Below are 24,574 nucleotides of genomic sequence, written 5' to 3' on the forward strand. Positions count from 1 at the left end.
AAGGGAAAGAAGAGAGCGGTGGCAGGGAGCAGACCCCACCTGCTAGCTGCTAGCTCCACTGAGCATCTCCTCAGCTCACCACGCAGTGCTGCAGGATCTGCCAGGAGCCCCACGGAGGGGCTCTAATTCCCACAAAGGGGCAATGAAGAAATAAATCTCAGTGCTTAGGCCAGAACTCTATCTAGCCAAGAGCAATAAAAGTCATAACTCTCACGGTCCTTTGTGTATTTTAAGCACGGTGCATTGTCATTCCAGTGTATTCAAATCTATGATGTGAATTCAATTTAATTCTCATTAAATGCAAATGACAATATACCGTGCCACATAAAATCCTCACAACACTTACAGGCTAGGCCACATGGAAAGCCAAGCCAGGAAATCAAAGGTGCAGCTGCTGAGAACAATTTGGGTGGCAGGGAATTCTGAGAGCCAGAAGGCACCACAGAAATCTAGCCCAACCTTCTGAACTTCTAGCTGCAAAAACTGAATCTAACAGCTTATCCAGCTTCCCGCCTGATGAAGAAGCCAGACACAATCGAAGGAATCAAGTCCCGTCCCAGGGTAGAAGGAAGCTTCCCCTTCATAACCTGCAGTCAAGAAGCATCCAGAGATGAGGCGCAGGTGACTGGAACCACCAGGACCATTTTGTCAAACACTTAACTTCAATGTTCATCATCAAAAGCCTGAACAGCCCAAATCAGAATCAAGTTTGAGAAATCCTTTCACTATTCCTTTATCAACCACAGAAATCACCTTTAAAAATCACTGAAAGTTTCAATGAAGCACTACCATTACCTAGTAGCCAGCAAATCCAAATCATCCACCTCACCCCTCTCTCCCCTCCCTGTTTTTTACTGCTGCTTGTTGCCTTTCCTTAAACTCTCGTTAGCCTCAAAGGGGAGGACGAGATGGGATAGAAGGTCACGAGTTGACCAATCCGAGCAGTAGGAAGCTGCCCTGGTCAGCTCCAAGATCCAAGAGCCAGGGAAGAGGCCTTCCCATCACTTTAGTGACCCAGAAGGAAAGGGCAGTCAGAACAGCTTAAAAAGGTGTGCTAGCTTGGAGTCCACCTGCACACTCAGGTTTCACTAGCATCTCCCTCACAATCATTAAACCCTTCTCTGGCCTATAAATCATCAAGGGCACCAGAACCCAGCCTTCTGGGGCCCACCTGTAAGGCCAAAGCAGCAAGCCTCCTCAATATCACTCAATAACCAGGTATCCACAGGAAACAGTAAGTATGCACTAAGTCACTGGCTTTCACCTGGGACTCCTCTAAATATTTATGAGCTTACTAAAAATCTGTGGGGGCTGGCCCGGTGGTGTAAGCGGTTAAGTGCACGCGCTCTGCTGCGGCAGCCTGGGGTTCACCGGTTTGGATCCCAGGCACGCACCGACACACTGCTTGTCGAGCCATGCTGTGGCGGCATCCCATATAAAGTAGAGGAAGATGGGCACAGATGTTAGCTCAGGGCCAGTCTTCCTCAGAAAAAAGAGGAGGATTGGCATCAGATGTTAGCTCAGGGCTGATCTTCCTCACAAAAAAAAAAAAAAATCTGCGGCTAGTAATCCATGTCACTCTTAGAACCACTTCTTGTAGCAAAATAGCTACAACCTAAGAAGCCCAAGGAGGATGCTTTGGACCTGCACTGGCCAATATGGTAGCTACGAGCACTGGAAATGTGGCCAGTGCAATTGAGACGGGCTGTAAATATTAAAGACACACTGGATTTCAAAGACCTAGTACAGTCTTGAAACATAAAACATCTCACTGATAATCATTTGTATTGATTACATGTTAGAATGATACTATTTTGGATATATTGGGTAACGTGTTGTTAGAATTAATTTAATCTGTTTCTTTTTACTTTTTTTAACATGGCTACTAGAAAATTTTAAATTACACATGTACTTCACATTTCTGGTTTGCATTCTATTTCTATTCAACAGTGCTACTGTGGACTAAAATCAACTAAAAGTAAATTTCTCCCAGATAACTTAAGAATGTGGAATTGTTACAGATCTCCCAAGGCTGTGAACACTACAAGGTAATTTGTGTAGAATACACTGTTCTTCTCCTAGCCTAACAAGCCCATCCAGCTCTAATTCCCACATGGGTCACAGCCCCCAGATGTCCACATCTTTATCAAGGGCCACACATTCAAATACATTCAGGGGCCAGAGAGAGCACATAAACGAGCCAAGGGAGTCAGTAACAGGCTGCGGTAATAAGGACTTTGGCAACCTGGAGAGAACCTAAAATCCTTCATATTGAAAATAATAATAATAAATTAAAACCCTATGCAAGCCAAACAAAGTACATCCAAGGCAGGGCTGGACCACGTGAGTGTGAGCTGGGTTCCACCCAGCAGGTGACTGTACCTCTCCGAGCCACACTGTCCTTATCTGTAAAACCTCACAGGACTGCTGCACAAGTGAAATTTAAGTGCTTAGTAAAGTATGGCACGCACTCCAAAACTGTTAGTCATTTTTTAATTATTATTAACATTTGTGTTTTTCACCAAAAATATCTGATTCCTATGAACTTTTAAAAAACATTTCAGAACCTATTTCACTCTATCAAGACCACAGATAAGAACAATAATAATCACAACTGTCTTTGGTCCACTGCCATATACCCCATTTATCCCCAAGACCATTCCAGGCACTTGACAAAGCACCAGCTCATGTAATCTGCTCAGCTATTGTGAGCAAAGTGTTAGCCCCACTTCACATGAGGCAGTAAGTTCAGAGGTGACCGACTTGCCTCAAGCAGAAGTAAGTGGCAGAGGCAGGACAATCTCCAAATCTGCGCAACCCAAAGCCTGTGCTCCATCACCTCGGACACTAGCTGAGCTGAGAGCAGCGGTCCTGTAGAACCCACTGCATCTTCTCCTGGAGGGCACAAGATCAACGCCTCAGCTGAGGCCACGCCTCAGCATTTACTTTATTTTCCTCCGAGACCATGTCCTGGGTACATCCATGCCTGGAAACCAATAATTAACAGGGGAGTCTCCTCATTCTCCAGGACTGCTGTGCTTCACAGTGACAGCACCCAGAGGGTGCTCAAGGCAGCCGCATTAATGGGGATGGGGACCCAGTCACCTTGACACTCCCAAGGCACCTAGGACCATGGGGCACAAACAAATCAAAGAATAAAAAAACAAAAGGTGATCTCTGGGCAGGGTCTTATGTCCTGATCTCCTAGGAGCAGGGCCTGGGTCACAAGAGGTTCTGGATTAAAGTGAGGTCTTTTCCCCCAGGTTGTAGGACTTGGCTTTTAGGAAAGTAAAAGGGTTCAATCCCAAACTCATGGGAATCACAGAGCAGCCCGATTTTAAAACTGGAATTAATCAAGAGAATCATCCAAAAGCAAACAAACAAAACAACTATAAGAATTAGTGGGAAAATGTCTAAAAGTCTAAAATTTGCTCTGCTCCACAGAGACCTGTGACAAGTACCTTCAGGATATTTAATGCTGAAGAAGACATTTCAAACCACTGACCTATTAAGAACAGAAGAGCAAGAGGCTTTTCATACCAGTTCCACTCGCTACTTGAATCTCTAGTGACCCAAGACTCCAGCAGAGAGACTGTGGAATCTTTTTTTTTTAATTCTTTATTTAAAAAAGAACTATCCTTCATCTTTTGTCAGAACCAAAATTCAAGAGACACTTTCTGAATCCCACAGAACCCTGACAGTATACCAGAGACTTTCAACAGATTCTATCGTATGGGCGGGTTTCCAGACAGACATCGGTTTCTCACACTAACAGAGCTCAGAAATGCCCGAACCCCGCTTCCACCTCCACCTCCACACTCATGCTCCCCACATGCCACCCAAAGTGCTCACATGTGTCACGAGGACTGCTTCAGCAAGCAGACAAGGCAGTCTCCCTACAAGAACACAGACAGGCCTCCCCTGGACAGTACAGTAAGACTCCTTTCCCTCAAAGTGACTCCCGTCTTGGAAAGAGCAGGCACCTACCTGCTGCATCAATTCGGCTGCTTCGTCATCCCCATTGCCCACACCAGGATTCTTCCGCACCACACCCGGGCCAGCCTTAGGGGTTGCAGTAGTTCTGTGTGTTGCAATGGGCCTCTGTGGAGCTGAGAGAAGCAGAGGTTTTTTTAAGAGGAGAAATTTCAAGACAAAACAAACACACCAGACAAGAGGAGGCTGTGACCAACTGCCCTCCATAGTTATGCAGTGAAGGGACCCGACGTAGAGAGCCCAGCATGCAAGACAGCACCCCATGTTGGCCCAAAGTGGTGTTTTATCCTGGCAGCAGAGTTAAGTACCAATTTTAGCCACAATCTTCTGCGCTGGGAATAAGTCCTTCTGTGAGGTCTTTTTTCCGCTGGGGTGAACAGGACTATCATCTGAAAGAGGCACAGTCATTCTGGTGCATAAGGATGATCTATCTGAACCCGGCTCCAACCAAATCTACACCTAGGGCAGCTTCATGGAGCAAAGGCCAACTCCACACCAGGGCTGAGCTTTCAGTCCCAGCTGTGACCGGGGCCAGCTCCCCACCTGGAAAGTAAGATGCCTCCTAATTCAGAACCTCGGGCTCCTCGGACTGGGAAGAGAAGGCTAATAGAGACTGCTCTCACCACTAATTACTTTAAAACCCCCATCTTGCTCACCTTTTAGAAGGTGTTTAGAAGGGTTAGGAGAGAAAAGCAACACACTGACTAGGATTTACTGACTTCTCTCAGTCTTAACAGTCAAAGGCAGACGAAGACAAGGAAAAAGTAGTAAAGGAGCCAACCTATCTACAAGTTAAAATAATCAAGAACGGGCTACCTCAAGGAGATGTATCGATCATGATTTTATTCATTCATTTGGCAATTATTTTGTAAAGCTTGTACATTACACCAAGCTTAGAAATGTGATCTTCCTGACACTCCAAACTATTCAATAATCGTAAGGCCTTTCACCCACAATAACATGCATCTCCTCTGGATGACCTCTAGTATGTGTTTATCCCGAAGACTAAATGCTTAATGCAAGTCTCCACTTGCCTGTCAGCAGCATCTGAAATATGAAATGCACAGGGTTATCTATGCAGTTCCCCATTCTAAGAAGCTAAAAACTAAAAGTACTCAATATTTGGAGCAATCAGAACCCTCACATACTCTGCTGATGGGAATGCAAAATGCTATAGCCACTTTGGAAAACAGGCAGTTCTGCAAAAGGTTAAACAGAGTTACCATATGACCCAAGAATTCTGCTCCAAGAGTATATACTCTTTGGGCCGGCCCCGTGGCTTAACGGTTAAGTGCGCGCGCTCCGCTGCTGGCGGCCGGGGTTCGGATCCCAGGCGCGCACCGAGGCACTGCTTCTCCGGCCATGCTGAGGCCTCGTCCCACATACAGCAACTAGAAGGATGTGCAGCTATGACATACAACTATCTACTGGGGCTTTGGGGGGAAAAAAATAAATAAATAAAATCTTTAAAAAAAAAAAAAAGAGTATATACTCTTAGATATATACCCAAGAGAAATGAAAACATATCCCCACACAGAAACTTATATAGGAATGTTCACAGCAGCATTATTCATAATAGCTAAAAAGTGGAAACAACCCACATGACCATCAACTGATGAATAAAATGTGGTATAGCCATACAATGGAATATTATTTAGCCATAAAAAGGAATGAAGTGCTGATACGTGCTACAACATGGATGAACCTTGAAAATATTATGCTAAATCAAAGAAGCCAGACACAAAAGACCAAATAGTCTATGATCCCACTTATATGAAATGTTCAGAATAGGTAAATCCAAAGACAGAAAGTGGATTAGTGGTTGCTTAGGGCCGGGGGTGGGGGATGGGGGAAGGGGGAGAGTTAGGGGAAAATGGGAGTGACTGCTACTGGGCACATACGAGGCTTCTTTTTTAGGGTAAGGAAAATGTTCTAAAACTGATTGTGGTGATAGCTGAACACACCTGTGAATATACTAAAAACCATTCAATTATACAGTTTAAATGGGTGAACTGTATGGTATGTGAATTATATCTCAATAAAGCTATAAAAATTAAAAAGTACTGAACGTCCCTCTCTACCTACCAGATGGGTCAGCCCCCCTCTCAAGGTATATAAGACCTTAACTAATGTTCTTGCCACCTTCTGAAAACGGAGTTAGCATCTGTAGATCATCCACCCTGCCCCAAAGCACACATATGTTCTATGAATACAGTACTGAAAACACGCTTAGGGAAACCTACCAGGCCAAGACCTCTTAGACAAGGTTTCTCCTCCTGCCTCCCAGATTCTGCTGGCATCATAGCAAGCCAAAGCCACTTAGTAGCTAAACTTCTAGGGAAGGGCAGGGGAGCTGTAAGCAAGCACAGGAAGCTGGCCTGCAGACAGAATCATGATGCAGAGAGCCACGAGCAGGCCCTGACAGACCTAGAAAGCTCCTTCAGTTCCTGGGAGGTCAGGTCTGGTTGTAACTTCCCATCCTAGGGCTCTATGAAATACCCTTGTGTTCCGGCTAAAGCTCTCTTTTATGTGAGCTAACCTGAGGGATTTCTATTCAATACAACTAAAGAGTGTTGACAAAAGTGCATACTCATTCAGACCTCAAGAACAACTTTCTGGGGCAAGTATTGAAATTCTCGTTTTATAAAGGAGGAAACGGTGAGGCAGAGGTGAAGTGGCTTACAGCGGGCTACAGAGGACTAAGAACACACACAGGTCTGCCTGATGCCACAATCCACACTCCTGCCACATGGCTGGGACTATGCTCCTTAAGCTCCCTAAGCCTATGGCTACTCACAAAATTCTAGTTGAACGCTGAATGAATGAATGAATGAATACCTGGAATATTATTGTTTGGAAACGGTGTTTTTGTTTTGTTTTTTTTTACCTGCACTGCTAGAGCTGAGAGGTTTCTTCGGTTTGTTCAGAGCTGGAGCAACAAGAGAGGGAGCCACTGCGGTTTCTTGACCTTGTCTGGCAGCTACAGGGTCATAGTCTTTTCCATCATAGTTCGCATCAAAAAACTTCTTGAACCACTGAACGAATTCAAAATTATCCTGAAACTTTCCTTTTACTAATTTGTCCACAGGAATTATCTGCAGAAAAACATCAAGACGGTTTAGCTCAAAGCAAGAGGTTTTTGGCAAGCATGAAATGTGTTCATGCATCCAATCAGTATAAAGCACTGCCAAAAGGGAAAAAAATATTTTAGAGGCAAGAACTTAATGCTAAGAAAGCCCCTGGAAGTTTATAGAGCAAGTTTCATTCAGTTTGCCTTCCACGGAGTACTTATACCTGCCAAGCCCCCTCCAAGTCCATCCAAAGGAATCAGAAATGCAAAAGGAACAAGTGTCATATATAAGTCACACACACATCCAAAGACATCCTAAGATATGTCATTCTACTGTAAAGAGTAAATCTCCCGTGTAACTTGCGTGGCCATAGTGCCTGTCACAAAGTATGAAATCCAGACCACAAGCTAGCCACAGGTATCTACAATAAACTGCGTTAAAGAAAATTCTGTCTTAAACATAGGTCAAGGTACAGAACCAGTCCCAGGGTGGATTTCTACAAAACGGTATGTCTTTCAAGCAATTCCAATTCTATCAAAACATACTTTAAGGACCCTGTAAGTTTCTTTATTGTACAAGAATACTGTGTTATGAAGTATTACTTCAAATCATTGGACTGTTGGCCAGATCTTAACTATCTTTTAACTCTTCAAGGATTCCAGTTGCAACAGTACTTTTATAAAAAAGAATATATATTATAACCTGAACTATATCCACCTCTCTGAGAAAATAAATTTTTAAAAATTACTTTGTATAATATTGAAACATTTACAAATAAAATGTTATGGGGCCGGCCCCAGGGCTTAGCGGTTAAGTGCGCGCGCTCCGCTGCTGGCGGCCCGGGTTCAGATCCCGGGCGCGCACCGACACACCGTTTCTCCAGCCATGCTGAGGCCGCTTCCCACATACAGCAACTAGAAGGATGTGCAACTATGATGTACAACTATCTACTGGGGCTTTGGGGGAAAAATAAATAAATAAATAAAATTAAAAAAAACAAAGAAAATGTTATGACCGGAACTCACTTTGAAATTATCCAGGAGTACAGGGGGTGGGGTAGAGGTAAAGCTGAAACAAAACTGGCCATGAGCTGATAATCACTGAGATACACGGGGGATCACTGCACTATTCTCTCTACTTTTGTATACCCTAGAAATTTTCCTTATTCAAAAAAATATACATAATTCCATAAAAAGAAAACGAAAAATTACTGTATATAATAAGCTACATCTAGTTTAAACTATGTCTGGTAACTAAATGATACTCTTACAATACAAAAGCACATTTTATACTGTACAGACACAAACTAAAATAAGACTGATTTCAAAATAAATAAAAACCAGATAACACCAGCAAGACAATTAGGGGATGACTATAAGCTTTACTAAAAATATGTTTAAACCCTTCTAACTGGGGTGGCGGGAGGGGGGGGGGTATGTAACGGGACCTGCTTAATTTTGCAACAATCTATTATCTACTAAAACAGAGATAATATTTGTCCTAATGAAACCTGGTGGACCCCATTTCTGGTCTTGTCAAATAACCTTGGGGGCAAGAGAACTTCCCAGCAACTACCAGAGATCTTCCTTGTACCTTGCTATAACAAGTATTTCTAGAATCCTATTAGCACTATTTACTCCACCATATGGTATGCTTTACAGAAGTAAATCCAGAGATTAAAAGAGTTAGATCTCAGACTAACAGAGATTAAACAGTAATATTAAAAAAAAATCACGGGTACAGATTACAGGTTGATTCCTCCAGATGGCTGCTAACTTCACGATGAAGAAAGAAGATAGCAAGGGAACTGGGGGTAGGAAGGCAGAGGGAAACTTTGCTCCCAGTAAATTCTACGTTAACTAGAGAAAAGATAATGACATAAATTGGGAAAATAAAAAACAAAATGTTCAAAATCATGGGCCAGCATCTGTATCCTTAGTAACAATCACTAGTTAAGAAACAACCTAAATGAAAGAATAAAATTTACTTACTTTGTCAACACCCATCCTCTTAAAACCTGCCTGTAGTATTTTGAAGTTCTGGATGTATTCATGTTCTAGCTTAGCTTGGAATTTCACTTTCTTCAAGGCAATGGAACCAGGGAACAGCATGTCCATAAACTGACAATATGCAGCCCCTGAATGAACAACAACAGAAGAATAAAATATACACCAGGTCATTAAATGCTACTATTAAATAAGTAAGGTGAGGGGCCGGCCTGGTGGCGTAGCGGTTAAGTGCGCATGCTCCGCTTTAGTGGCTCGGGTTCGGATCCTGGGCGCGCGGCGATGTACCGCTCGTCAAGCCATGCTGTGGTGGTGGCCCATATAAAGTGGAGGACGATGGGCATGGATGTTAGCCCAGGGCCACCCTTCCTCAGCAAAAAGAGGAGGATAGGAGGGGCCAGCCCCATGGCATACCGTTAGGTGCACGCACTGCACTGCTGGTGGCCCGGGTTCAGATCCCAGGTGCGCCACTTGTCAAGCCATGCTGGGGCGGCGTTCCATATAAAGTGGAGGAAGATGGGCACAGATGTTAGCCCAGGGCCAGTCTTCCTCAGCCAAAAAACAAAAGAGGAGTACTGGCATGCACGTTAGCTCAGGGCTGATCTTCCTCACCAAAAAAAAAAAAAAAAAGAGGAGGATTGATGACAGATGTTAGCTCAGGGCTAATCTTCCTCACAAAAATTAATGAATAAGTAGAGTGAACTTTTACCCAAACCCACTTAATCCACATACAACTGAAAAAGTTGGAAAAACCCAAAAGCTTCATTACCACTTGACTTTGAAGTCAATTTTTTAAAATCTTTAACAAGACTGTTGTTTTACCTGATAAGTTCTACAATACACTTGTAACTTGGAAGCTTATGATGAGGAGAAAAGGAATGCTTCTATGAAATTTTAAAGCTACTCTTTATAAGAAACCAGCATGACAACAAAACAACCACTACAAAGAAAAACGAGTGCCTAGAAGAGAAAAAAGGGAAACAAAGGTGACGTCTGATTTTTCACAAGGACTTCCCCCCCTTCTCCCACCCAAGTATTTCAAAGATCCATCCTCTGACCTAGGTTAAAAAAACGTTGTTTCTAAGATGTCTTTCTGAGCTTCTTTCATCTCTAAATAAACTCAATCTATCATTTTATAAACAAAGTTGAACAGAAGACATTTTTATGTTCCTCCCTTTAAATTGTTTTTTATTTTAAAGGCCACTGTAAGAACTTACTGTATATATTTCATCCCATTTGCTCCCCTCCAATTTCATTCCTTCCCCGACTTGCCCACTTTTTCCTCACCACCTCCAAAAAGTGTTTTCTTGATGCTTAAAATTTCCAGGAATGTTATTTCTCTAATGCCTACCAAACTGCACTCTCCCAAATCAGGGTAGGCTTCACTGCACACCGACTGCTCTTCCGGGGCTGACTTCCCCAAAGGAACAAGCCAGGCAAGGAGGCAAGAAATCCAGTGACTAAGCAATTGGTGCTCTGCAGAACTCAGACCACCATAACATGCACATTCAACTTACTTTAAAATCAGGCCAAACTGGCTCCCTGCCAGTTCTAGCATAAAGAGTGCCATTTTCATTATTTTTGGAAAGAAGATGCAAAGACAGCAAAAGCACTTCAGTGACCAGACTGACATTCTTAGTAGAAAGGAGCACTGGAAAGTGAAAGCCTTATTTTTGAGGCGGCTGATTTATTTACCCATCCAACAAAAATACACTGAGGGAATTCTATGTACCAGGCACCGAATTAGCAATATTTATATTTTTAAAACTAGGGACACTAATAGCTTCTTAAATTCTAGAGGACAATGATCCAGTTTCTTTAAGAAACTAACAGTATGAAGAGGTGTAATTTTTATATTCTAAAAGAGATTTAAAAGTCATAATTTACCAATTGCAATGTATAGATCTTGTTTGGATCCTGATATATACAAATCAACTTAAAATACACACACACACAGAAGATAATCTATCAAGCATCTATACCCAGAGCACTGCTTTACACGTGAAAGATATTTTTCTGAAACAGCAAAATAATGTGCATTTACTAAATGCACAGTATTCTCAAGCCATCCACAGGACTTCCAACTCAAGTCAACCAAAACCACTTAAAAGCAGAAGTCATCTGCTTCTCAGAAAAAACCCACTTGAAGAACTAACAGTTTTTACTTTAGAGCCAGAAGAATACTTAGACCCACTATAAATTTAAAAACTGAGGACCAAAACTGTGGCCTAAGACCACAAAGGCCAGAGACCAAGCTTAGGACCACAGCCCAGGTATCCTGACTCTCAGTCCACCACTCTTTTCAACAACATCACTATCCACCCTCCTAGAATCCCCCCAGTGGAATAAAGAAGCATTTCCTGGCTCAGGGAAAAAGAGATATGCCATGCTGCTGCTCTAACTGGCTGAAACAGAGTTAATATATAAAGAAAACATTAAGACGCCACTAAAAATGGACAAAGCAACTGGACAATTCATAAAAGAAATGTAAATGGCTAATAAACACTGGGGGTCCAGCCTAAGAAAGTAATTTTAAAAAACAGGGCAAAGATTTACACATGAAACTGGTTATCATAACTTTATTCACAGGAGTAAAAAATGGAAGCAACCTCTATGTCCAACAGAAGGAGCAATCAATTACATGAATTTTAGCACACCATCTGCCTGAGAGAATATTATGCAAGCATTCAAAACACAACACACTTTTTTTACTTTTTTGGGAAAAGCTAAAGATTTAATATCAAAAGAAAAAGATATAAAAACATATCTATAAGATGTCTTCACATATGTAAAAATATCCATCTTAATATTTATGCATAGAAAAAAAGACTAAAAGAAAACACAATGTATTAGGTTAAACCATATGAAATTATTGTTCTGTAGATCAAAAATGCCTGAATAGTGACCACTGGGGGGTGATACTGAATGCATTCTATTTTTTAAATATTTAATTATGTACTACAGTGAATATTACTTTTATAATCAGAATACAAAAAAAGGTAAATGCTTAAAAGAAATAAATTTATCAACTGCTTTTTCCAAAAAGGCTTACCAGTCCTGGCCTATAAACATCTCAGCTGGATACAAAACTGGTTAAAAAGGGGCCTTCTTTCTAGTCTCTGCCTTAATAACAAAGGCTGACAACACAAGCAGAGCTGGAAGAGGAACCCTCTTAGATGGCCGCTGTCCCAATGACCTGCGGCAGAACAGACCCACATAATCTGCAGCTTCAGGATACAGACAGACTTAGGGTAGGACCAGCTGTGTCACTGCATCAACTACCCCATCTCCATTGACTGCCGCAGCCCCACCCATCAGGATCTGGGCTGCAAGCAGAGAACACAAAACAAGGGCATAATGCAGCCCCTGCTCCAAAAGCCTGCACTATCTCAAGCGCGCTGGCTCTCAAGCCTTTTGAGTCAAAGGCCCCTGGGAGAATGAGATGAAAGCGGCAGCCAACCGTCTACCCAGATCCAATAGATGCTCCCCCACCAGAAAACTCGAGAGTAAGAATTCCTGATGTTTTAACACAAACACACAGGAAACACACTCTGACTATTAAATCTAAGAGTGTTCAGGCTGTAAGGGAGTAAGTGAGACCTGAGTCATCTTAAAGGATGAATAAAACTTGGAAATAGAGGGCTGTGAGGAGTCATTAAGGCAGATCTTAAAAAGGAGCCTCAAGATATTTTAACACGGGAAAAATAATCCTATTTTAATTTCAAAAGCAGGAAACAGAACCATACAACATAGGTGTACTTGTATTTGTTACTTATCCCAACAGTCTGTAATAGCAACAGACTGGAAACCAACTAAATGTTCATTAATAGGGACTGATCATGGAAATTACACAACCAGACAAGAAAGTGGCATCTGATACACAGATACGGAACACTCTCCAGAATATACAGTGTGATTAAACATGCTACCATTTGTGTGAAAAGGGTGAAAAGAGAGCACAAACACACAAAGTATCGCTAGATAGATGTTTTTGCTTGTTCATACGCTTTCTCTATGGAGGCTACCCAGCTGATAACACAGGTTACTTCTGAGGCAGGGAACTGGGTGGCTGGTAGACAGGGTTAAGAGGGAGACTTTTCACTACTGATGTTTTTGTTTTGAATTTTAAACCATTTTGAGACTTTCGGTTACTCAAAAAATAAAAACTATATACAGTATATTTCAATTATATTTAAAAATTATAGGAAAATATTGAAAGTACAGCTAAAATGAGTAACCTTGGGCAAGTTGTTTAACCTCTCTATGCCTCAGTTTCTCTACCTATAAAATGGGGATGCTGGTCTTCACCTTCCACGTAAGTGCCAGGAAAGGCACTTTGGAAAGTGCCTGGTCTATGGTAAGTACTCAATAAATAAAGCCATCATTAGGGGGAAAACAAATACAGCTAAAAGATAACAATGACTACCACTAACTTGTGACATTACAGCAGATTATGGTTTTCTTCTTTTTTTTTTTTTTTTTAAAGATTTTATTTATTTATTTTTTCCCCCAAAGCCCCAGTAGATAGTTGTATGTCATAGCTGCACATCCTTCTAGCTGCTGTATGTGGGAAGCGGCCTCAGCATGGCCGGAGAAGCAGTGCGTCGGTGCACGCCCGGGACTACATCAAACTAAAAAGCTTCTGCACAGCAAAGGAAACCATCAACAAAACGAAAAGACAACCTAACAATTGGGAGAAGATATTTGCAAACCATACTTCTGATAAGGGCTTAATCTCCAAAATATATAAAGAACTCATGCATCTTACCAACAAAAAAACTACCAACCCAATTAAAAAATGGGCAAAGGACCTGAACAGACATTTCTCCAAAGAAGATATACAGATGGCCAACAGACACATGAAAAGATGTTCAAAATCATTAACTATCAGGGAAATGCAAATCAAAACTACAATGAGATATCACCTCACGCCCGTCAGAATGGCTATTTAAATTAACAAGACAGGAAACAACATGTGTTGGAGAGGATGTGGAGAGAAGGGAACTCTCATACACTGCTGGTGGGAGTGCAAACTGGTGCAGCCACTATGGAAAACAGTATGGAGATTCCTCAAAAAATCAAGGATAGAACTACCATATGATCCAGCCATCCCACTGCTGGGTATTTATCCAAAGAACTTGAAAACACCAATTTGTAAAGGTACATGCACCCCTGTGTTCATTGCAGCGTTATTCACAATAGCCAAGACTTGGAAGCAACCTAAGTGCCCATCAAGGGATGAATGGATAAAGAAGCTGTGGTATATATACACAATGGAATACTACTCAGCCATAAGAAACGATGAAATCCAGCCATTTGTGACATCATGGATGGACATTGAGGGTATAATGCAAAGTGAAATAAGTCAGAGGGAGAAGGTCAAATACCGCATGATTTCCTTCATTAAGTAGTAGATAATAACAACAATAAACAAACACATAGGGACAGAGATTGGATTGGTGGTTACCAGAGGGGAAGGGGGGAGGGAGGAGGGTGAAAGGGATAATTCGGTACATGTGTGTGGTGATGGGTTGTAATTAGTATTTTGGTGGTGAACATGATGTAATCTATGCAGAAATAGAAGTACAATGATGTACACCTGAAATTTTTACAATGTTATAAACCATTGTTACTGCAATAAACAAAAAATTAAAAAAAAAAAAAAAAGATTTTATTTACTTATTTTTTCCCCCAAAGCCCCAGTAGATAGTTGTATGTCATAGCTGCACATCCTTCTAGCTGCTGTATGTGGGACGCGGCCTCAGCATGGCCGGAGAAGCAGTGCGTCGGTGCACGCCCGGGATCCGAGCCCGGGATCCGAACCCGGGCCGCGAGCAGCGGAGCGCGTGCACTTAACCGCTAAGCCACCGGGCCGGCCCTGGTTTTCTTCTTAATATGTTTCTATAACGAAGACCTACTTATAATCGGAAGAAAATTGGTTTCTTGTCTTTTGTTTTGCTTTAATTAAGGCAAAGAAAAATCAAGGAGGTGCTTGATAAGTTAGGCAAAAAAGTTTCAAGAGCTACTTCCCTAAGCAGAGGAGTGACACAATAAAAAGGGTCTCTTAGAAAGGCTGCACACTAATGTGGCCAAATGAGAGAGTAGTGGAGGCGGGGGACCTAGAAGGAAGCTAGCGTCCAGGAAGCAGAAACTGAAAAGGGGCCAGATCCAAAAGACCCTTCAGAAGACATACAGAACTCTGAGAATTAGCCTCAAAAGATGCTCTCAGGCCTGGGACACTGGAAAAATGGTGGAATCATGGCCCAAAATGGAGTGTTTGGAAAAGGGAGCCAACTGAAGGAGAAAAAGTGGGGGAGGCCTGGTTAGGGGCGTGGTCACACACTCTCAGAGCAGCACGAGCAAGACTAACAAGCTGTTTCATAGACACTCAAGGGCTGGCAGGGCCCCACAATAAGCTGAGAAAAAAGGAAATCTAGCATTTGCCAGGAAGCATCTGAACACCTCTCCTATTCTGTACAGCACAGAAACTATAAAGGAGGCCAGGCTGGAGAGGAGACGAGAAGGTAGAGCTGAGAACACTGAGGGAGAGCCACTCGACATGTTCAAAGCACCATGCTAGGCCCTTGGAAAAGTGTAGAGAAGCCTGAATATAGAATGGAACTGAGGAAACAGGAATGGCTGACAAAAAGCAACCGGCATCCCTTTTTTGACACAAGCAATCCCTCATTAAAATCATTCTTTGTGGGCCTGCCCCGTGGCTTAGCGGTTGGGTGCGCGCGCTCCGTTGCTGGCAGCTGGGGTTCGGATCCGGGGCGTGCACCGACGCACCGCTTCTCCAGCCATGCTGAGGCCGCATCCCACATACAGCAACTAGAAGGATGTGCAGCTATGACATACAACTAACTATCTACTGGGGCTTTGGGGAAATAAATAAATAAATAAATAAAATTTTTAAAAAAAAATCATTCTTTGTGATCAGGGTTTTTTTCTTGATGACTCATCCCGAAACACTTGATGACTAGCTCTCCAAAACAGGGAGACTACGAATATAGTGAACCTTGAAACAATCTGCCAACTCTGTCACTGAAAGTTATCCTCACCTTATCTCACCACAAGAGCCAAGCAGAGGCTTGTTTCACTGTGTGTGGTGGGGGGGAGGGGGTGCGGGGAGCCCACAATGCTGACAAAACTCAGCCATTTCACAGGCAGCCAACACATTAATAGTGTAGGGCCCCACAGCTTTGCCCTCTCAAGGGAAAAACCTAGTCCTATCTTTCAAAGCTTGGGTTTGGTAGAGAATTCTGGTCTGCTTGATACTGTGCTCATCAGAGGTATCAGGAGGGACCACGCATCACTGTTAAAGGCTACTGGGATTCTCCTTGGGCCTCAGTAAACTTAGCAAGGATCTGAGGAGCCTCACTTTCTCTATGACTCCAATTCTCTGACAGCAGGCCTTCTTCAGGGACACAGGGTCTGCAGCTCATCCTGTGTGGTCTCATACTGGAAGCCAAGACCCGGTTTTCTAAACACCAATGTGAAACACAATGCAACCATCTACATACTCTGAGAGAAGTCCTACACAGCTCTCAAAAACAAGAACTAGCAGGGCCAGCCCGGTGGCGTAGTGGTTAAGTTCACACGCTCTGCTTCAGCAGCCCAGGGTTCACAGGTTCAGATCCCAGGTTAGGACCTACACACCACTCATCGAGCCATGCTGTGGCGCTGTCCCACATACAAAATGGAGGAAGACTGGCACAGATGTTAACTCAGAGACAATCTTCCCCAAGCAAAAAGAGGAAGATTGGCAACAGATGTTAGATGTTAGCTCAGGGCCACTCTTCCCTACCAAAAAAAAAAAAGAACTAGCTATGAATGAACACAAGTTTGTTTACAAATCACAGTTAAGTGTCCTGCACTTACCACTTTCTACTGAGGAAAAGCACTTTAGGATAAGAAAAATGGCAGGCAAAGCTGAAATTCTTCACAGTTCTTTAACGAGACAGTATCAGTGTAATTAATTATATAATTTACATTTGTTTAACTTGCTTCCAAATGCTTCTTTTTAAAAGATTTAACATGTACACAGCAGAAAAAGTATGTGCTGTGTGGTCAGAAAGATCTGGGTTCAAAACTAGGCTCTGTAAGGCATAAGCTGTACCCCATGGGCAGTCTCCTCCTCTTTAAAACAAGGATGTGCCCTCCCTCGAGAGAGCTATACTGACCACCCCCCACCACCTCCCCCCCCCCCCCCCCCCCCGCCAGGTCTGGCCCAGAATCAATGTCTGAGAGCTGTTTTCACAAGTGAGCCTTACAACAGCCCAATAGGGGGCCAGGTCCCACTACCCTAGTTTACAGATGAGGAACCAGAACACTGGTCCAAAGTCACAGGGCTCAGAGCAGACTGAAGCCTCTTCATGCCCAGTCCTGACAATCCATGACAGCTCCCTTTCTGAATAAGAGAAATCTGGAGCCAGATCAGCACATGTACAACTTATCTACACGTGAAAAGAGACCTCATTTTCCAATAACTAAGTGGAATATACTTTGGAGTGTACTTCTAGAAAGAGGTAAATTTTAGAGAGATATTGCTGGTGAAAAAGCTGGCTCCAGTGAAAACTAGGATGACTTCATCCCCACATTAGTCACAAATCACGGGGCACACAAGTGCTTTAAAAGCCTCAAACAAATGGGGATGTGGCGATGAAACTGAGGAAACTAACAGAAAATGGGGGACGGCAACACAGATCTAAGGCTAACAACCTGTGCCCATGGCTAAGAAACTGATTAATGTTTGATCAGCGTAACTCTCGGGCACCACTGCTTCACGGTACAACTTCACATGGAGCCCCCCTGTGCCCCCTGTAAAACTGAGATTAACCCTCGCAGGGGAAGTAACAAGACAAGCAAGACCAAGACCAGGACCCAGCTGTTAAATAAGGAAGTACAAAAGCTGACTTCATCAAGGAAAAAAAAAATCACACAAATGAGAGCAATCATTTTAAATCAATCCAAATGGCACCAGTCAGAAAAGGAAAGTTTGGAGAGCAAGCAGTGTACAGGGGTTGAAGAGCACGGGCTCTTGACATGAATGAAGGTTCAAGTCTCAATTCTGTTCTGGTTGCATAACCCTGGACTTGTTACTCAATTTCTCTAAGCCCATTTCCCCACCTGTAAGATGGCGTTAATAAACATCCCTACCTCATGGAGGTATAGAGATAACGAAATGAAGAGATATTTGAAAGGCATTTACATGACCCTGACACACAAGCAGTCCATTAAAGGATTACTGTTCTTGTTACTGGGAGAAGCTGAGGGTTCTAACTCTCTATCCCACAAACAAGATAAGAATTTAAGTAGCACTAGGATACACATCTCATCCTTCTTCTGGAATATTCTTGACTTCCCCTTCTATCTGTCAGGACAGTCAAAGGCACTCAGCAGAACTCTCAAAAGGTGAGACAGGAAGTCTTTAGAGGAAGTAGAAACTGATAACACCTTTATGAAAAATAATTACCAAGAGCCTAAAGTTTCTACTCTTTAATCTAGTAATTCCATTTCTAGGCATCACTGAGTAAACAAACAGAGGTAAGATTTATGTTAAAGGATACCCAACCTAGCCATTATTCACAATGGAAAAATTAGAAACAATCTAAATGTCCAAAAATTATGAAGATATTAAACAACTCCACCATATCTATGGAAAGAGACAGCAAACAGCCATTAAAAATAAACACTTCCAAGATACTGAATGACACTACAGAATATCCTCAATATAACGTTAAGTAAAAAAAAAAAGCTGGGGGGCCGACCCGGTGGCGTAGCGGTTAAGTGCAAGAGCTCTACTTCAGCGGCCCGGGGTTCACAGGTTCGGATCCTGGGCACACACCGACACACCACTTGTCAAGCCATGCTGTGGTGGTGTCCCATATAAAGTAGAGGAAGATGGGCATGGATGTTAGCTCAGGGCTAATCTTCCTCACAAAAAAAAAAAAGCTGGAATATATATAACTATCTAAGTGCACAGAAAACATCCACACAGTGGCTTTCTCTGAATAATGCAACTACTGGCATTTTTTATTTTCTCCTTTCTAGTTTTCTAAAATGTTATATAATTATTACATACGAAACAGAACATGGTTTTGTTCTCCTTTTTTGTGTGTGTGTGTGAGGAAGATCAGCCCTGAGCTAACACCCATGCCAATCCTCCTCTTTTTTGCTGAGGAAGACTAGCCCTGGACTAACATCCATGCCCATCTTCCTCTACTTTATATGGGACGCCACCACAGCATGGCCTGATGAGCAGCGCATCGGTGCACGCCCGGGATCCGAACTCTGGCTGCGAGCAGCGGAGCACACGCACTTAACCGCTATGCCACGGGGCCGGCCCCTGTTCTGGTTTTAAATCATTACCTCTCTGCCAAATTCTTATTAAACAGTAGTTCAATAAAATTGTGGCTGAAATGGCATTTGCCTGACTTAAGTCTTGTGCTACTTGGGAATAAGAAATGCCAGTGATAACTAATATAGAACTAGAACAATTACAATTATTGTCCTCAAATAAAACATCTCAAATCTGGATGCACAAGAATGCAGACCAACAGAGAAGTTGGGGCTAAGCTGCAGGCCTCAAAATGCAGTCTCTACAGCAGGAAATGGTGGCTGCACAGGCCAGAAGCATGCTCTTTTTAAGTGCGGTTCCTTTCAGAAGTAGAATCAGGGCAGGGATGGGAGGAAGAAATGCAGCAGCCCTAACACAGAACCTGAATGTGTGGCTTCTGCAGTCAGATATAGGCCTGGCCATTCCTGAAGGACCTGCAGGCTTTCCTGGAAAAGTGGTCTACTGCATTTTTCTTACCTGAGCACAACTGTTCAATCTTTGTCAGATTCAACTGCAGAGACTCATTGATCCAGGCCAGCATGTCATGTCGACTTAGGTTATCACTGGTGACCGACGTTGAGTACACGTTCACTGCCATCTTCTACAGCATGTGAGGAAGAGAGAAGGGCTCGCATTAGTAGGTATGCAAGGGAGAGCAGGCATTTCCTGGAGAGTCACCCAGAGGAGACCTATGGGAACACTCAATTTTTAAGCCTCATCTTCTTCCCCAAGAGGCCAAATCACAGACACTAGGATTCCAGCCATCAGCCTGGATTTCCACACATTAACACGACCTGGAATGAAATGCCCAACACGAGCCAGCCAGAAATTTAGGCCTCATTTTAAAGTGACTGGTATAAAATTTTAAGCAATAAGAGACACTGAGTAAAGGGATAATTAAGTGCTTTATGAAGGGAGGCTGATGGTCAAACAAGAACGTTCTCTGTTTAGAACACACCAGTCCAAGCTTATCCACTAACATGTCAAAATGTTTACAGCGGTTTTCTTCAGATGGTGGGCTCTTATTAATTTCTTTTTATGCTTTTCACCATTTTCCAAATTTTCTTTAAATAAAGACTATATCCACTTTTATAATCAAAAAAGTAAATAAGCTTTTCAATAACCTAAGTACCACAAAGGTGGTAGCAAACAACCTTACAGTGAAGAGTCCTTGGTACTAATTCTCTGCTGAGCCACCTGGGGACCGGAGGGCATCTGAGGGCCTATTAGGCACCAGAAGCTTCACAGACACTTGTCCTTTAAACTTGACAACTCTCTGAAAGGTGCACTTCATTCTCCTCATTTTACAGATGAGAAAAGAGAGGCTCAACAGAGAAGCCCTGGGAATTGGCAGCCAAGCCTGCCCAGCCCCATCATCTACACTCTTTCCCCTTGCCTAGAAAATGCTGCCCCTCATCTTTATGCCAGGCCTTCAAATTCAAAACGACGAACACACAGAAATACATTAATTTAAAATGCTATGAAACGTGGCTGCCGGCGTCATCCTCATTCAGTCAATAAACGTTTACCGAGCACTGCACTAGGGACCGGGAAACAGGTAAGCAGGAGAGACAAGTTGCCTGTCCAAAGGGACTTCACATTCTAGTAGTGGAAGTCCGACACTAACCAAATACACAAATGTCATTTCATTTCGACCATTTAGGCAATGGGGGTGGTGGAGAATGCAGTCAGGGAAAGCCTCTCTCTCTGAGTTGACATTTCAGCTTAAGAATTAGAAGGAAGCAGACACATGGAGATGGAAGGGTGGCGATGGCCCAGTGAGCAAAGAGGGAGAGCAGGAACAGAGTGGGAAAAGAAGTGAAGCCAGATCCTGTTAGGACTCTGCAGGCCATGGTAAGGAGTTTGGATTTTATTCTCTAACTGATAAGGAATCTATTGTGGGAATTTAAGTGGAGTAGAACCACACTCTCATTTGTTTGAAAAAGATCACCCTGACTGCTGGCAGAGAACACATAGAGGGAAGAGAAGCCTCAAGCAATATGAGATAAGGGCAGGCTAATCCAGACCTAAATGAAATTCCTGGGCAATTACCATGAGGACACACAACTATACAACACTGGATTTCATAGTGACCTTGACACATAATTTTCCTCATTTCATGAGACATCAATATTACCAACAGGGAAAAAAAAAAACTCAGAGCAAATCTGGAACCACCATGAGACCCGATGCTCTCTTGTAGCACTTCACTTCCTCCACCTAGTGACTAGTGTACGAGCTGGTCTTCCCACTTGCCACACCGTCCCCTGCACTCGGCTGCTGCAAGCCTCCTGAGTCACAGAGCTACAGAACATGAGCGCTGGAAGAGACGGAGGTCTACCCATCCCATCCCCTCTCATGAGCAGGGCTGCCTGAGGTCTGGAGAGGGAAATGCCTTATCAGGTCTGGGCCCTCACATCCCCCATCCTCCACAGCACTTGGCACAGTGCCTCGTGCACAGTGGGTGCTCAGTAAATGCTCCTTGTTTTCAGGTTGGCAAGCCAGCGTCAAAGAGAGAAAAATGTATCCATATAAACTTTTTTCAGAAAGCAAACCATCAACATTCTTACATTTTTAAACTCAGATGATAAAACCATGTTATACAAGAAGCCAACACAATTTAGTTCCTGACTCCACTGGGAAATTAATCCCTATGTTCCCACAGCACTTCATTCAAACTCTACCAGAGGCATTACCACACTGGATTGTCATTATGTCTTCATTTCCACATCATTCCTGGACCACATTTGGGCCAGGAGGCAATCTGCTCTATGCAAAGAGCTGAGGATTTCAAGCCAGGAGGACCTGGGTTTGAATGTGAGGCTGTCACTCATTAGTTGTATGACCTTGGGCGAGTTACTTAACTTCAACACACCTCAGTTATCTTACAAGTTAATGCCACCTAAAAGGACGAGGCGAGGTTTAAATGAGATAAGATACATAAAATACTTGGCATAGTATGTGACACACAACAGGTATGAAACAAACAAGGTCCAAGGCAGGGAGGGACCTTGTCTCACTCATCCTCCTATCTCTGTGCTAGAAACAGTGCCCGAGACCTGCCACCACCATCTCTCATCTGGATCCACTGCAACAACCTCCAAATTGGTCTCGCTGTCTCAATCTGTTCTTACACAGCAGCCAGAGAGAATTTCCTGAATCACAAATCAGATCAAGTGCCTCCCCTGTTTCAAATCCCTGAATGAACGAATAAATGATATGCATACCGTGTGCAAAATGCTATTATCAGGTACCAAGGAGAGACACATCCAAACAAAAAACACGATCCCAGGCTAAGCACTTATAATCTATTTTGGTAACATCCATACACACATTAGGGATTGTGTGTGTCATGCTACCATAAAATGTAAGCAGCTGGTTAAGCCACGTGTGTCTCCTGACCACACCCCAGCCCAGAAAACATTAATGGCCTTTCATCATCATATAATTTAACACTCTTTCATTAGCAGTACATTAATACCTGGTCCCATGTGCTCCGCCAACTCTGCAGCCACTAACTACATAAGGTTAGGCACCCTGCGGATGTGCAATAAACATCCACTGATTAAAGCAATTAGTTGGCTCTTCTAGGCAGTCAAAACAGAGCCTAGTTCTCAGAGCTACAGTTAGCTACAGCTCACTCTTCCCCCATAAGGATTCCACTGCTTGGCCTCAGGCTTCCATTGCTTGGAAGACTCCAAGACCACCACGCAAACATCACCCTTAAAAGGCTCCTTGATCCAGGTTTCAACTGCCTTGAAAAAGGTCCTTCTCACCTCCCCAGGTCTCTCTCCTCCTTCAGCAGTTGTCCTAGCAGGTTCCCAAACCCACTCTGACTCAATGCTGGCTGATGAGCACTCTATTACTTTCAAGGCACCCTACTGTGCCCTATGGAACAAGGGAGAGAGGTGCCACCAGAAAAAAACGCATATGGCCCTGGGTAAACACCTCACCTTTCTGGATCATAAATGGCTGACCTGTAAAAGGTGAACAGCAATATCTTCTGCACGAGGTGATGGTGAGGATTAAATGAGAATCCAACTGAAAACACTTCAGTGGAAAGCACATCATGTCCTAAGCTTCCCTCTGTGCCAGAAACTGTGCTAGGCGTTCTGACACGCCACCACAGAGGGCGCATTTGTACGAAACGTGCTATCTAGCTCTGGACCTCAGGGAGGCGGTGTATATAGAGTGTATATAATATAGAGGTTAAAAGCCTGCACTCAGGAGTCACAGATGTGGGTTCAGCCACTTGCTGGACTTCACCACTCAGAGTCTCAGTCCCCTCCTTTGTAAAATGAAAATAATCTCTCTTACAGACAGTGAAATCAAATCACAATGCGGCATCAAGCACTTAACACAATGTCTGGCACACAAGTACCCAATTAGCAAATGGCTGCTATTATTATTACTATTCTTAGAGATACCCCATCAGAAAGGGGGACACCGGACTTGATGTACCTTCCTTCAACAGGCCTCAGGATCCTCGTCCCCAAAATGGGGCAGGGGCCACACTCTGCCCTGCGGTACCCCAAGGCAGCTGTAAAGCAGACTGAAAAAGCACTGTTCATAGCACCCTGTTATATCATCTTCCTAGTAATTATATGAAATTGTCTTGTCCATATGCATATTCATTTTGTTATTCCCTATCTGTCTCCCCACCACAATGCAGACTCCTGAAGAGCCCTCCTGCTTCCGGGTGTCCAGCCAGCACTCAACACAGCGTCTAGCACCTAGGAGGCACTGAACAAATACCCAATGAAGAAAGGAAGGAGTCCATTTACATTTTGCCACGCACCGCGATAAGCGCTTTCTGTATGTAGTATTATCATTGTCCCCATTTTACAGATGAGGAACCTGGGGCCCAGAGACGTTAAAGCCCCTGCCCAAGGTCACACAGGAGGCAATGGAACCCAAGTCTAACTCCAAAACCCGAACTCTCATCCATCAGGCGACACTGCCTTAGAGTGGGCGTCCCCAGAGCTCCCAGCAGGACCCACTTCATACACACGCACCTCCTACCCGGTCCCCGGCCACCCGGATACCTCCCGCCACTGCTGTCCCGGTTCCACACCTCGGCTGCGGCCCAGAAACCCCCACGCCGCCCAGGGGCAGCCCCCACTTCCGGCCCGAGGCCCCGCCCCCGGCGGAGCGGAGCGCGCGCC

At 43.5% G+C, this 24,574-nt stretch overlaps 1 protein-coding gene across 3 annotated transcripts in view; it reads right to left on the reverse strand.

The window, feature by feature from the left end:
• The window catches only part of MAPRE1 (microtubule associated protein RP/EB family member 1), a 28,908-nt gene that overhangs the window by 4,066 nt on the left and 268 nt on the right, over positions 1 to 24,574 (reverse strand). Inside the window, exons 1-6 of one of the 3 annotated variants that reach the window (XM_058562937.1) lie at positions 24,425 to 24,478; positions 19,887 to 20,010; positions 9,056 to 9,201; positions 6,881 to 7,088; positions 4,302 to 4,382; positions 3,988 to 4,109 (exon numbers count right to left, since the gene is read on the reverse strand). In XM_058562937.1, the coding sequence (XP_058418920.1) occupies positions 3,988 to 4,109; positions 4,302 to 4,382; positions 6,881 to 7,088; positions 9,056 to 9,201; positions 19,887 to 20,007 (678 nt within the window). In that variant the 5' untranslated portion in view covers positions 20,008 to 20,010; positions 24,425 to 24,478. Of the gene's footprint in view, positions 1 to 3,987; positions 4,110 to 4,301; positions 4,383 to 6,880; positions 7,089 to 9,055; positions 9,202 to 19,886; positions 20,011 to 24,424; positions 24,479 to 24,574 lie in introns of those variants that run through there. The other 2 variants (XM_058562936.1, XM_058562938.1) reach the window with 2 other exon arrangements.

Source organism: Diceros bicornis, chromosome 19 (assembly GCF_020826845.1).
Source record: "Diceros bicornis minor isolate mBicDic1 chromosome 19, mDicBic1.mat.cur, whole genome shotgun sequence".
Lineage (NCBI taxonomy): Eukaryota > Metazoa > Chordata > Mammalia > Perissodactyla > Rhinocerotidae > Diceros > Diceros bicornis.